Source organism: Ursus maritimus, unplaced genomic scaffold, assembly GCF_017311325.1.
Source record: "Ursus maritimus isolate PB19 unplaced genomic scaffold, ASM1731132v1 scaffold_21, whole genome shotgun sequence".
NCBI lineage: Eukaryota > Metazoa > Chordata > Mammalia > Carnivora > Ursidae > Ursus > Ursus maritimus.
The window spans coordinates 48,881,572-48,897,557 of NW_024424564.1; the positions used below are offsets into that span (position 1 = coordinate 48,881,572).

Genomic DNA, 15,986 nt, shown 5'->3' on the forward strand with positions numbered 1-15,986 from the left:
TACCTAAAGCTAATATAACACTGGATGTCAATTGTACTAGTATTTAAAAATATATATACATATATATGGCTATCTTGGTTATGCTTAAGGGAAATAATAGAAGATTTGTCTACCTGTAGAGCATAGTTTTCAATAGGAAACACCCTTCCCGGCGTTAGGTATTGTCAGGACCAAGAACTGAGTGAGGGCAGGGGAAGGAAACTTCAGGAAGAAAATTCAGAAGCCACATAATAAAGCCGGTTTTTCTAACTTACAAATTATCTCCCAACACTGTTCCCTTGAAGGGTTTTGTGTAATATAGCACATTTCATAGCAAGAGATCAGGGACTGGGAGACAGAAATGGTGTAGGTGGGAAAAATGTTCACACACTTCTTTGTTTTTGTTTTCAGCATTACCTAGCAGTGCTACCACCTTTTCTCCTTTTGCTTACTTGCCTCAAGAGTGATTTTAACTACAATCTCCTGGTGCCCAAATTAGCTCTGGGTACTCCGGAGTGGAGGTGAAATGCAATCAATCTGATATGTTACACCCAATGGAACATTCTTCTGTTGCACATAAAAGGAAAACAGCAGTACAAACCAACAGAATGTTCCATAAACTTAACAAAAATTAGAACAATTACACCCACTCATAGTTTTGAAAAGAAGAGCAACAGAATCATGCTAGTTCAAAAGCACAAGAGCATAGTCTGACCGAAACTGATCAATGTAATTTCACTTTGTAAATTGACTAGATGGAAAAGGGTGAGAGAAATTAGCAATAAAAGTCAGAGTCCTTGGGTCAATTTTTCTAACAGTTGTTAGCCTTATAATAAGAGATAAGCTAAAGATCACTTCAAGCTTACAACAATTAGAGATAATTTTATAAGTTTTAAAAATCAGTTTTAGTTTAATTTAGATACAATAAACTTCACCCAGTTTAAGGATGCACTTCAATGCATTCTGACAAATGCCTATACCTGCATAACTACTATGACGATAAAGACATACACTTTCATTCCCTACAGTTCTCTTATACCATTTTGCAGTTAACTTCTCTACTTCCGGCCCCAGGCAACAACTGGTCTGCTGTCACTCCAGAGAAACCTGCATTTTTTTCTTATACATTTTTTTTATGGAGATATAATTCACCCAAAGTGTATAATCCAACAGTTTTTAGTATATTCTCAAAGGTGTGCAACCATCACTATCTAATTCTAGAACATTTTCATTACCACCCCCCAAACCCCATCCCCATCCATACCTCCAACTCCAGGCCCTGACAACCAATGGTCTATTTTCTGTCTCTATGGATTTGCCTATTCTGGACATCTCACATAAATGCAATTTTACAATATGTGGCCTTTTGTGTCTATCTTCTTTCACTTGGCATAATGTTTTCAAGGTTCATCCATTTTATAGGCTTTATACTTCATTCCTTTTTATGGCTGAGTAACATTCCATTATAAAGATCTAGTACATTCTGTTTATCCATTTATCGATTGATGGACATTTGTATCATCTTCATATTTGGCTAACACCACTATAAACATTTGTGTACAAGTTTTTGTTTGGACAAAACTTTTGATTTTCTTGAGTATACATCTAGGAGTGGAAGTGCTGGGTCACAGGGTAACTGTTTAATTTTTTGAAAAGCTGCCAAACTGTCTACATTTTTCAAGTAAACTTTTTATGTTGAGGTAACTATAGATTCATATGCAGTTATAAAAAATAATACAAAGAGATCCCATGTTTCCTTCACCCAGTTCCCCCCAATGATAATATCTTGCAAAACTACAGTGCAGCATTATAACTAGGATACTGACATCGATAGAGTCAAGATACAGAACATTTCCAACACTAAGGATTCCTCATGCTGACCTTTTAACCACATGTACTTTCCTCTCAGCCCCACCTGGTCTTTAGCCCCTGACAACCATCAATCTGTTTTCCATACCCATAATTTTATCATTTCAAAAACATCATACAAATGGAATCATACAGTACATAACCTTTTGGGATTGGTTTTTTCACTCAGCATAACTCTCTGGAGAGTCATCCAGGGTGTTTTACATATGAATTGTTGGTCTATTATTATTATTATTATTATTATTATTATTATTGAATAGTATTCTACAGCCTGCATTTTTAAGAATATTATATAAATGGTATAATCCAGTATGTATTCATTTGAGTCTAGCTTCTTACATTCAGCACGTTTCTGAAATCTGTCCATGTTTTTGAATATATCAGTAGTTTGTTCATTTTTATTGCTAGTAATTTTCTACTTTATGGATATATCACAATTTATCCATTCACCTGTTGATGGATATCTACGTTCTTTCCAGTTTGGAGTCATTAAGAATAAAGCTGCTAACAACCTTCATGTGCAAATGTGAATATGTTTCCATTTCTCTTGGGTTAAGACTTAGGAGTAGGACTGCTGGGTCATGTACTAAATATGTTTAACTTAATAAGAAATGCCAAATTGTTTTCCAAAGTGATTATACCATTTTACATTTCACCAGCAGTGTATGAATTCCCACTGCTCTATAGCCCTCCCTGTCAAGACTTGGTATTGGTCAGTCTTTTTAATTTTAATCATTATAGTGAGTGGGTAGTGGTGTCTCATTGTGGTTTTAATTCGCTGATGGCCAATGATGTAGAGCATCTTTTCACGTACTTATTGGCCATTTGCATATTTTTTGAAGTGTTTTTGAATGATTGAGTCTTTTCTCATTTTTTTAATTGCGCTGTCTTGTTGAGTTCTAAGAGTTCTTTATATATTCCAGATACAAGTCCTTTGTCAGACACACATAAACATTTTCTCCCATTCTATGGCCTGTTTTTTAATTTTCTCAACAGTGTACAAAGTAGATAAAAAAGTATTTAAACTTGATAAAGTCCAATTTAAGAGTTTTTCTTTTATAGTTCATACTTTTTGTGTCCTTTAGCTTTCACATTTAGACCTATGACCTGTTTCAAGTGAATTTTTGCATATGGCATGAGATAAGGGTGAATTTTTTTTTTTTTTTTTTGCATACAGATAGCCAGCTCTTTTAGCATTCTTTGTTGAAAGGTATATTTCCTGATTTATAAACTTTTATTTAAATGAGAGATATAAAGAAAAATAACTACTTTTAAATACTCAAAACCACTGCCATTCTCAGCAGAACAGAAGATTCCCACACCTTCCCCCACACTCCTGCACCTTCCCACTTCAGAGAGTACAGGCCTGTGCAGCAAGCACCCCTGGTTCAGAGAAGCAGCAGTTTAACTTCCAGACAACAAGCAACATCTTTTTCTGAAGCTATTCATGAGTTCACAGAAAGGAAAGGAGAGAGTAAGCCCCCACCATTTTCCCACGATGCTGTGAGGGGTACTGGATATATTCTCGTAATTGTTCGGTATGGTTTCAACCAACATCAACAGAAACAACTAACATAGCTTTCGGCAACGCAGATGGGTAGCACAGGAGGTATAAAGAGCAGTGCTTTGAAAGTCAGGACATGGGGAGTCCAAGCTATGTGATCTTAGGTAAGTCACTTAACATTCTTAACTCCCAATTTGCTCATCTGTAAAATGAAGGATCATCTCCAAGATCCCTTTTCAGGTAACATTCTAGAATGCCAAGGAGAAACCTATTTGTTCTCTCAAAAGTCAAGAAAAATGGCCAAGAAAGTGTCAAATTGTGAACATTTCTCAAATGTAGAATACTATACTAGGAGCAAGTTTACTTCTCTTTTTTTGTTCCCTATTTTATCCAATGCTTCCACACTAATTAGACATCATATAATTTTTCCAACCACTGCATTCTCATTTTCTCACTTTTATCATTTTGAGCAATGCTTCCGATCCAGGAAATACACCAAGTCATCTTTATTTCACCTGTTCAATTCAAAAACAAAGTCAATAAAAATGTCTGTTGGAACAATACTTCTCAACTTTAACATGCACCTAAAGACCCTGTTCAAATGAAGATTCAGACTGTACATGTGAGGGGGAGCCTGAGACTGTGGATTCCTAACAAGCTCCCAGGTGATACAGATGCTGCTGGTCTTTGGAACACACTTTGAGTAAGAAGACTCAAAAAGTTAGAAGACTGAGGTCATAGTTTCTCTTTGGGCAGCCTAATTAATGTTAACACCGTAAGTTTTCAACACTCTCTACACAACCAAATATTTTATAAATTAGTCTTACAGGACTGATTTGAGGAATATAACGTAAATGATTCTCAAGACGGTAAACTAAGATAACAGTTCACAAAATCAAGGTCAATTTAATTAACATTTTAATTCTTCAACATAAGGGCTGCAGGTCCTGTTTACATAATAAAGATGATGCAATATGAGTTTTGCCTTTCTGATAAAGAACAGATATCGTCAAGAGGACTTCACGTGTACCCTAGGGTCAAAGAACAAAATACATAATGAAAATGTACTACCAAATAATTAAAACATTTTATGCTAATGCCATTATTTTATGCCTAGGAGAACTCAGATTATTCTTACCGATCAAAAACAAAAAAAAATAACTTAGTGTGTTTTTGGTTTATAAAAACTTCTGAAAGGTTCAGCAAATTGAGAGTGGTTAAGTGTGCACAGGAAGGATCTATAGCTCTGCCAAGAACATGGCCTAACACAAACACTGGAAAGATAAATTTCAATAAATCTTACAAAATAGAAACAAAGACAAAAATGTAAAACGGATTTATACAAACTAGACTGGTCAGAATGAACAGCTTAATGGGATGGAGTGCCTCCTCATCATGCGTTGTTTGGTCAGTGGAGTGCTCTGATTGCAGAAGTCCCAAATCAACAGTTTTACTCCAAATCCAAGATACTACACTTCAACCATTTTCTCCCTCTTATAACTAACTGTACCTACATGTACACACACCTACACACACAATTAAATATGGCTTTTATCTGAATACAACAGAAACGAATGTTTATGATAGAAAATTACAGACATACAGGAAAACTCAAAAAAAAAAAAAAAAAAACCCTTACGAAATCCTACTACCCAGTGACAGCTATTAATATTCTGGTATATATCCTTACATCCATTTTTTAAGGACTAAATGGATAAATAGTAAACACTTTCCCACATCTTTAAATAATCTCATGACTACATTAGTTTCCAATCACATGAATGCACTATAAGTTACTTAACCAATCTCCTGTTAAAATTTTGGTTTCTGTTTGTTTTAGGGTTTTTTACTACTATAAATAACACTGCTATAAACATCCCTATACATAAATCTTATATATTTTTTATAATTCCTTAGAACAAAATTCCCAGAAGTCTTTCAAGTTAAAGAAGAAACATTTTTTAAAAAGTTTCTAAAAGTTGCCAAACAGTTGTGGCAAGTTGTCAGAATAAAGAAGAAACAAGAAACTATCTGCATTTAATAGTATTCAAAATTCCAACAACAAAAGACAAAACTAACCACAATAACATAAAAAAAATATAAAGCGCTTACTACGTGCCAGAATCTTTAAAACCATTTTACATATATTAACACATTTAATACTTAACAACAACTATCTGGGGTTGGCACTATTACCATTACATTATTATTACTGCTTTACAGATGAAATAACAGGCACAGGGAGGTTAAGTAATTTGTCCAAAGTCACACAGCTAATTAGTGACAGAGCTGAGAAACCTGGATTCCATAGTCCATGCTCTTAAACACTATACCTACTCTTCTCAAACTCTGATGTCACAATTCCTTTACCCTTTTATACTTATTGAGAACTTCAAAGAGTTTTTGTTTATGTGGGTTATATTCATCAGTGTATCTCAGATAAGAAATTAAAACTGAAAATTTTTAAAATATTTATTATGTCTTTACAAATTTTTAAAAAAGATTTATTTATTTGAGTGAGAGAGAGAGTAGGGGAGGAGCAGAGGGAGAAGGACAAGCAGACTCCACGCTGAGCTCAGAGCCCAACACAGGGTTCGAGGATCCTGAGATCAGGACCTGAGCCAAAATCAAGAGTCGGATGCTTAACCGACTGAGCAACCCAGGCAACCATAAAATATTTATTATTTCTTTAAAAAATAACAATAAAACTACTGCATGTTAACATGCTCCTATGAAAAATATGATTATTTTCCAAAATAAAAAAAAGTAGTAAAAAGAGTACTGTTTTAACATTTTTGCAAATCTCTCTTATGTATAATTTACTAAATAATGTATCATGTATAGCTGAATTTTCATATATACTGCGTGCATTCTGTTGAGATATCATACACCACCGTAGCTCTGGAAAACTACAGCGTATACTCATGAGGACAAAAGTAAAAAAAGGTACATAATATTTTAATATAAATATATAAAAAGGCTTCACTTTGCACCTACAGAAAAGGTCTCAGGGACACCTAGGGGTTTCCCAGACCACACTCTGGAAACCACTACACTAGTTAGTACAGTGCATGCTATACAAAATAGCTGAAAGGCATGGTCTCAGGAACATATTTACCTAAGGGCGGTCAGGGAAGGTCCAAGTAAGTGACATGTGAACAAAGATCTGAAGGAAGTGAGGGAGCAAGCCATGAGGCTACCCAGTAAAAAGTGCCCCAAGTAAAAGGAATATCATCAAGGACAGAAGCCCCAAAACAGGAGCATTCTCTAAGGCATGCAGGGACAGCAAAGAGAGTGGTAAGGCTGGGACAGCTCAAGCGAGGGAAGAGGAGCGGGTGCAATCTGAGAGTTACAGAGCTGGGGGCAGATCATGCACTCTGTAGGCACTACAAGGACCTGGGCTTTTCCAGTGAATAAGAACCACTAGAAGGTTCTAAGTGAGAAGGGAGCTGATCTGACTCTCATTTTAAATGGAAAATGTAAGTCACTAGTGCTTAAAATAAAAAACCTGATTGTAAACATCAGTTCCATCTCTTACTGTATGTCCCGAAGCCTCTCTGAGCCTCAGTTTCCTCCTTTGTAAAATGTGAAGATACAGATACCTCAAAGAGTTGTTGTCAAGATCAAATAAGATAATTTACATGAAACACTTTAAAGTTATAACACACTACAAACACTTCACGACTAAGTTTATTTTCGCTATGTAATTACCATGTATTCCTCTTTGCTAGGCCCTCTATATTTACCCAATTGCTTCAGCCACCACCCCATTTATGAGACTGCCGTGAGATTAAAGATGCCCCAGACCCCTAACACATGAGTTCGGCCTGATAATGCCCTTGAGCTTGTTGAGAGAAAGGCAGAGAAAGTTATTTTTTGTTGTTGATGGCAAAGCAAGGGTTTTTAGTATTTTTTCCTTGTTATAAAGAAAACCCTTTCAAAAACAATGCATGTGGTAATCATAAAAATGAAGTTCCAAAAAAACAAGACTGTATGAAACTCATCTTTATTTCATTTGGCACTGATTTAATAAAGCTAAAACTGTGGCTCATGGTCTTGACAGCTTGCCTCATACAAAAGGAAACAAAAGGGAGGAAAAGAGGATAGAGACAGACAGATGAATTCAAATTCCTTTGATCTGGGTCCTAACTCTAAGGGGATCCCAGATAAATTAATGAGTCAAGAGAAAAGGCAGGAAGATGTAATCCAGAATACTGATGACAACAGCCGTCTGTCTGCCTACCTGTCTTCTGAGCTCACCCTCAAGGTATGAGATCATCAACCAGGCCAGAGAAAGCAAAGCAAGATGGAGACAACCATTGGGGCCTGTAGTATCTGACTCCGCTCCTCAGGGGGAGGAGCTAGACACTCAGGCACTGGCTTTTATCTCCACCTCTTAAGATGTGAGTCAATCTGAGCAGTGATAGAAACGTGCAATGGAAAAACCCAAGGAAAACCAAGATCTCCTGGGAAAATTATAAACAATCTCACACATCAGAGGTCTCTGATGGTTTCTTGTAAGTATGTTACAGCACGAAGAGCACTGTCATGAGAGTAAGGAAATAAATTCTCCTTCCATCTCTGCCACTAATTAATTATGTCACTTCAGGAAATAAATTATCCTCAATGGGCCAATTTCCTCATCTTAAATAAAGGAGAGGACAAGAAAATACCTAAGGTTTCCTCAAGCTCTAAAATCCCTTGAATATAAACAAAAATGTGTTTTTTAAAAGCCCACACTAATATTTAGATTATTAGGAGATCCAAAAGGTAGGTATTGCTGAAAGTTCTGAAGTTTTTCACCAGCTCTACAGATCCCTGAGTGACACGAACCCAAATAAGGGGCCCTTCCTTGTGAATGGGAGTTAACCCATTACTAAAAAGGGCAAGAGTTATTTATCCGCCATCTTCCTTCAACCTTATATTTATGAATTACTACTTCCCTCTCTCCAACCCGAACTATTATAAAATACAAAGTTCAGAGGCAAATTGTAATCATCGGGGAACTAGAAGTTAAAGAAATATGCAAGAATTGAGTAGAGGTGCCTGGTTGGCTCCTTTGGTTAAGTGTCTGACTTTGGCTCAGGTCATGATCTCGGGGTCCTAGGTTTGAGCCCCACAACAGGCTCCATTCTCAGCGGGAAGTCTGCTTGTCCCTCTCCCTCTGTCCCTCCACCCCCCACTCGTGCGCGCTCTCTCTCAAATAAATGAATGAAATCTTTAAATAAAAGAATTAAATATATAAACATCAAGTGATAAGGGTGTAAATGGACTGAGGAATGCTTTTCAATTAATATTTTTAAATAGCATGCATGGGTACAAAATATGAAAGATTCAAAAGGCAGATACAGCTAAAAACAAAGAAAACAGTTTTCCAAGGGATAAATCAAAAAGGGCACTAAGAGGACTTCAGTGCATACTGTGCTCCATTTCTTAGGTTGGGTAATGTGCCCAGGGGTTTATGTACTCTATGTATTGTTGTAATACACACTCTATATGTTCTTTCATATTTATGTGATATTCCATATCGTAATAAAATTAGAAAAGAACTCAACTGTTCTGTGAAACAAAAAGGCTCTTCCATCCCAATCCTCCAGCTCTCCATTCCCCTGCCTTGAGGTAGTTAGTCACGGTTACCAGTTTCTTATGATCCTTCCAGAGATAACCTATACATAGACAAGCACTGGGGTTTGTCCAGGTGCAGTGTATGGGGGCTGGGCTGGGGGATGCAAACATATGTGCACAAAAGAGACAGAAAAAACAGATTCCCTAATTCTGCCTCATCAAGATCAAGTGTATGTCAAGGGACCAACAAAAACCTAGGGAACTGCCTCAATCCCTTTCTCTATAAGGGAACTCTGTCCCACTGCTGTACAGTTAGAAACTAAGAAGACTACACAGACTAGATACAGGGACAAGGCCTGCTTGGTCAAAGTCTTACATATTAGTTGGCAAGAGCTGGGCCCCAGCATTGGTGTTATGCCCCCAACACTCCCTTACTCTTAACTTCAGAAATCCCAAATATCCATCTCAGATCATTAGTTTTCTAATCACAGTCTAGATAGGGGATTAAAGCATCTATCACCACTGTGGAAACCTAACTGTGGCTTGATCAGAACACTCAGATTTAACAATACATATCACAGGAAGACAGGGCACACTGCACATCCAGAGATGTGGAAGAATTTCAGTTTTGAAAGGTATTGGGTCCTGGAATCGAGCCCCGCATCAGGCTCCCTGCTTGGCAGGGAGTCCACTTCTCCCTCTGCCTCTGCCCCGCATTCGTGCTTTCTCTCTCTATGGTGTTCTCTCTCAAATAAATAAATAAAATAAATAAATCTTTAAAAAAAAAAAAAAAAAGACCATCAGCAGTGAGATGGAGGAAAGTCTTTACATGCAAGTATGTCTCACCAAAATTGCTAAGTTCCAAATACTAAATGAAAACTGTTGGGGTCCCTGGGTGGCTCAGTCGGTTAAGCATCTGCCTTCCACTCGGGTCATGATCTCAGGGTCCTGGGATAGGGCTCCACACTGGGCTCTCTGTTCAGCAGAGAGTCTGCTTCTCCCTCTCCCTCTCCCTCTGTTCTCTCTCTCTCAAATAAATAAATAAAATCTTTTAAAGAAATGAAAACTGTTAATAAATATACAATGCACCCTGGAACTTTGCTACAATATTCAGTATCCTAATGTTTAATATAGGGTAAAGACTTTGCATCTTGAATCTTGTTTAAAAGAGTTTATTTTTAAAATCTCATTAAATAGTAGTTTCACCTATAAAGTATATATTCATGGAAATCCAAATATGGTATTGCTAGAATAAGCTATGGCTCATATAGTCTAAACGTCTTGACTTTTAAGAAAGAATGATTGGCTTCTAGCTTATCAAGGCTTCATAATGTGCTTTTTCATTTCTTATCATAAATATAGCTGTCATATTACTGTTACAATCCAGCATAATGACTACAGCTTCAGAAGCACACGGTATCAATTTTATAAAAATTTTGAGCATTGAGGAACCACAAGTACTAGAGAAATCAGTTTGCTATACCCAGTTTCTCTCTTTTGAACATAGGCAAAAGAAAGAGGTACACACACATGCTATTTATCCTCTGCAGACCTTTCATTCTACCTGTACCCAACACCCTTGCCAATTTTATCCATACTTGTCTTACATACTATTATCCTTTGAAAGTTTTATGAAGTAGTTGGTCCAACAGATGGGTGGCTAGCTCTGCCCAACATATGTCATAGGAAAAACAGCTCTTAGGCAAGACAAGTAAGTCCCTTTCCCTTATCCAGCTGGGAACCAGTGAGACCCCCCCTTAGGGGAAAGCAAATAATCTTTTAACCTTTATTAAGAAAAGTTACTAGACTGAGATAATCTGTAAGTAACAAAGCAATCAAAGAAGGGGGAGAGAGTTCAAATGCTAACTTATACTCCCTAAAATAAAATATGCACTTGCCCAGATACAATAGACAACTAGAACATAGAGAAGGGAAACAAAACAAAATAAAACAAACCCCAAGTCAGTTTAACTGGGAGCTATTTCATCAGAGACAGGTAGGAAACAGTCAGATAATACTATTTTGGTTAGACAGGTAGGAAACAGATAATACTATTTTGGTTAGACAGGTAGGAAACAATCAGATAATACTATTTTGGTTAGACAGGTAGGAAACAGATAATACTATTTTGGTTAGACAGGTAGGAAACAATCAGATAATACTATTTTGGTTAGACAGGTAGGAAACAGTCAGATAATACTATTTTGGTTAGACAGGTAGGCAACAGTCAGATAATACTATTTTGGTTAGACAGGTAGGAAACAGATAATACTATCTTGTTTAGAGCTCAACAGATATGGGGGAGGAAAAGGAAAGGCAACAACCTCAAAAGTATAGCATATATGAACGGAAGAACTCAACTAATAAATGACTCGTCATGGTCTTATTTGTAAAACCAGACAGAACAGAATGGTAGCAGTATCTTTCCTCGTTGCCCTTCCCTGTCCATAAAGCTTAAGCTGACAGCATCTGATCCTGTCTTCAGATGGATATCTGTCTCTTTCAACATACTAAGTGTTCCCCAAGGAGAACAGTAAGACCAATTCTGCCAGAGACAGTATCTGCCAAAACCAAGGAGCCTATCTCATTCTAATGAGTGAAAGCCAGTGGATGGGAAGAGATCCGCAAATGCCACTCGTATGAATCTTTCAAGATATGCTCTGAAACAGGAAAACACTACAGACTACATTTTAGCAGAAGTCTAAAAATAACAAAAGAACATTCCCTATTTTTAGATATCTAACTTACAAGTTTCAAAACACTAAAAGTAAAGGAAACCATTAAAAACAAACTGGAATTTTAAACTGTTGTAAGAGACACTTTTGAGTTGAGAAAACTGTTTTTAGAGACAGAATTTTAAAAATCCTACATTCTTTCTGTTGACTACTTTCTTGCTCAAACTTCCCCATCTCCAAAACTTAAGAGTCTTAATCTTCTGCATTATCGAGAGCTTTTTCAAGAACCAAAAGATGATTCAGAAAGAAGGTTATACCACAAAATGAGAAAGAAGGAAAATTTTAGAACATGCTTTCACTAAGAGACATAATAATACAGTGTAGATTAGTGATCAAAGACAGTAATGTATAAAACAGCAAAAGCAATTTAATTATCCTACATTAAAAGCAGTGTTACAGATAATAATACTGAACTAAAGGGAAAGGTTTTCTTCCCCTCACTGAACAGTCTTAAGGCAGTAAACATCTAAAGCAAAGCTCTGTCTGAATAACTAGAGTAACTAGAGTTTGCAACTAGAAAAAAACTATTAATTTTTTTTTTACAATAGAAACCCGAACATGCAGTACATTCACTGGACAATTTATGTTTACTCCCATCTATCTTCCTCCCATCTCTATCCAATCCTAGAACAGATATACCCAACCTTATTAAAGAAACCTGTAGCAAATAGAATCTGCAGGAAATACAGAATTACCGGACTGCACAGCCATCATTAACATCTCAGGTTCCAGTAGAGTCATGACAGATTCTTCTCAGAAACCGCAGCCCACAAATACAATGAAAAAATTCAAAGTCACAGAAGATGTTGTCTTCAGAGGTTACCAAAGCTTTCATAAATTCAGTCTCGTGCCTTAGGCTCAAATTCACTCCCCTTCTCAGTGCAGTTACCAATTTATCCACCCTTCAAGCAAGTCAAGATGGCACAGAGTTGAATTACTGACGACAGGAAACCAAAAGGCGCTCAAGTTAAGACCTATGAAGTGTGGTTAGAACAGTGAGTGAGCTCCTCCTCCTTGCTGTTGGTCTCTGGGGGGAGGGGAGACACATACAGAAAGGGACCTTCAGAACACAGATCAACTGCTTTTTCCCCCTCTTTTCAGGAAGAGAGGATGAGGTTTTGTTCCAAACCTTTAGTATAAGGGACTTTGCTGCTAATGCAGTTTAGAGCAACATATTAAACACAATCCAAACAACTCAATCTTTTGAAACAAACAGCCCAATTACTACCATTACTGGGAGGCGGGGATGGGAATTAAGCACATACACACACATGCATACAGATGAATGTGTATGGCGACTTCGTTTTCTGAAAAAGAGTTCTAAGGGCTTTTTCATCTGTGATATTTATAGATAACAGGCTAAGGAAGTTGAATATTTAACTACAGAAGCGCAACTACTTCTCCACCCCGACTCCAATTAAAATATCTGTTTCAAAAAGTCATCTGAATACATTCCGGAGCTGTAATCTGTCTTTCAGATCTGCCAATCCCCTGAAAGAGCCCCTTAACTTGTTCCTGTGTGAGAACATGTGGGCTGTCAATAGACAGTTTACTGATGCTATTTTTTTCTAAAATGCGTTATGACCTTGCTAGATGTACGGAACACATAGGACAACACTTCAAATATGTAACAATTTCCCTTTCCCGATAAACTTCAATTCTTTTTCCACTAGCACGGAGCAGGCTCTTCTGAATAAAAACAAACACGGGCATTTTACCTTCCAATGCAAACACAAAAACAACCCAAAATCCGTTCAAATCACAGCAATTTCATTTATCTAAAGTGAAAAGCTCATTCATTTACTTTACAGTCCCTTCTACTAACTGATCGTCATAATAAAGACATTAAGATGCCTTTTGGCACATCCGATTGACTTTTAAACAGCTGAAAACTAGAAATCCATGTTTGGTATGTTTAGCTAGAACTCCTCAATCTTTCTGGTTAAGTAGCAGCCTGTATCTTGAAAGCCTGCTGCTGCAAATGCAGCCCAGCGAATGCCAAAATGCTCAGAGTCAAACCAATGATAAATGAAAGCAGTAAGAGACCTCAGAAGAGAAAACAGTCTCAGAATGATTGAGGGCAATATTCTGTTATTAGAAAAAAGAAAGCAATGCAGATTTAGGGTGGGGGAGATTTTGTGGAAGAGAGAAAAACTTCCTTTCTTTCTCACTCCAAGAACATCATGTTTAAAAGAAAAGCCAGAAAAGCTCTATATAGAACTGTGGGAATGACTCAACAGGCAACCCGAGTGGCAGCCAGTGTGGGGTAAATGCTGCTCTGGGAAGGCAGAAGCATTCTCACTGGCCCCTTCTGGCAACAAAATTCTCAACTGTCTTATGAAAAATGGGTAAATTTCAATTCTCAGACTACACACTACTCTGGTCAGAGGTTAGCAACTAAGGGAAAAGCATCTTTAAAAGGATGAATCATTCCTTTGTCCCTATGTGGGCTGTACAGTTTGCTGTGTGAGGGTTTTTCAAATTAAACAAGTTCTCACAGTTCTGTACTTACAGGAAAATAAATACAAATCATAAGATTCCTGCACAGAGGATGGCAAGAAGGGCAGAAGGCTGTGTCCTTCCTGCCAAAATGTCTCTCTTGGCTGTAGAAGAGTGCCAGAAGGCCATGACTGTCAATACTGCAGCCCTACAGAGATACTGACACTCGTATGGTAGTGAGAGCAGTAAGGCATCACAGTGCAACTGATGGCTAACTTTTCCTGGCAAGTCCGCTCCATTTATCTCCTCTACTATTTGGAATAAAAAGAGCTAAAGAAAAGGAAAACAATTTTTAAGAAAGAAATCTAAAAAATTAATCTTTAAAAAAGTAAACAAGCCACATAATCTTTGCCTACTGCTAAGATTTTGCATTTACCCTGAAGAGTATCAGCACAGCACCAGATTCACTGTGAAACTGGCTTTAAGACAGGTTTCACAATTCTAAAGTCTAAACTCCTATGGCAGCCTCAGTGCCACTATCTTTTGTGCCAATTAGCAAAATTTCACAGAGAACTAAAGTAAACTTTGATAAGGTCTTTGTACAAATGAACATGATCTCAAATTAATGGCACCGGTGGAATGGAGGGTAAGGATCTTTATTTCCAATTAAATGAAAGCTCTTTTGCTTTTAATCATAACTCTCTAGCTAATCAACACAAATATGCTATAGTCTCTATTAATCCACACTAAAGGGACTTGGTAACTTCAGAGTATCAATATAGTGTATTCACAAAACTTCCCCTCCACCCCCACAAGCTCCCCAAAGGCCTTAATATTTAGTTCATAATCAACAGGAACTAGACAAACTCTTATCCTACTTGACCTTCCTACTGGATTTGTCATAGTTCTTATACCTTTCTTGAAACTTCTTATTTCCTTGACTTTCTTAAAAATTGTACTTTCTTCCCTCACTGACCTCTCCTCTCAGAATCCTAATTAGCTCTCTCTCTTTTTCTGTTGCTATCAGGGGCACCCCTTCCCTCTTCTACATATTCTCCCTGGGCAATCTCATCCTTTCTTAGGGTTAACTACTCCCCACATTCTGATCCACATCTAGCTCTGACTTTACTGTGCATCTCTACCTGGCTATCTGAAACTCAGTATGTCCCAAAACAAGCACCCAATACCACCCTGCACCAAAGCCTCAAGACACATTGCTTCCATTTTCCCTATCTTAGGTAACAATACTCAAGTCCCAAACCATAAACTTAGACACCCCTCCCTCCAGCCCCAGACATCTAAGTATAACTAATTGTGTCATAACTTATTCCTCAAACCTATCTTTTTTTTCATCCTTACAGCCAGTGCTTTACTTCAGGTCCTTCAAATTTCTTGCCCAGAGTATAGCAACAGCTTTAAAAAAAAAAAAAAAAATTATAGAAACATTCAAACACAAAGGTAGAAAGAATGGCATAATAAGCTGCTTATGTACCCCCATCACTTGGCTTCAAAATTTGTGGCCCTTCTACCCTCCCCACCCCACTCCCACCACACACAGCACCCAGCCCACACTGGATCACTCTGGGGCAAATTCTAGTCATCATCTCATTTCATCTTTTTTCTGTATGCCTAAAAGAACTATTTTTTTAACATAACCACAATATTATTGCCACCCAAAAATTTAAAAATCCCGTAATATCAGCAACTATCCAATCAATGGTCAGATTTTCCCAACTGTCTCATACTCCAAATTTTTTAGTGTTGATATATTCAAATTAGAGTCCAATAGGGACAATATATAGCATTTCACTGATGTCTCTTAAATCTCTTTTATAATCCATAATCCCTCCCTTCTCTTTTTTTTTGTAGTTTATTTGTTGAAAATCCCAGGCTGT

General features: G+C 37.3%; 1 protein-coding gene across 3 annotated transcripts in view; it reads right to left on the reverse strand.

Moving 5' to 3' along the window:
* MRTFA (myocardin related transcription factor A) overlaps window positions 1-12,603 on the reverse strand; it is a 91,838-nt gene extending 79,235 nt beyond the window's left edge. For 2 of the 3 annotated variants that reach the window (XM_040637578.1, XM_040637577.1), the window contains exon 1: window positions 12,348-12,597. In XM_040637578.1, coding sequence (XP_040493512.1) covers window positions 12,348-12,393 — 46 coding nt within the window. In that variant the 5' untranslated portion in view covers window positions 12,394-12,597. Of the gene's footprint in view, window positions 1-12,347 lie in introns of all 3 variants that reach the window. The other variant, XM_040637580.1, reaches the window with a different exon arrangement.
* Window positions 12,604-15,986: the final 3,383 nt, after the last annotated feature.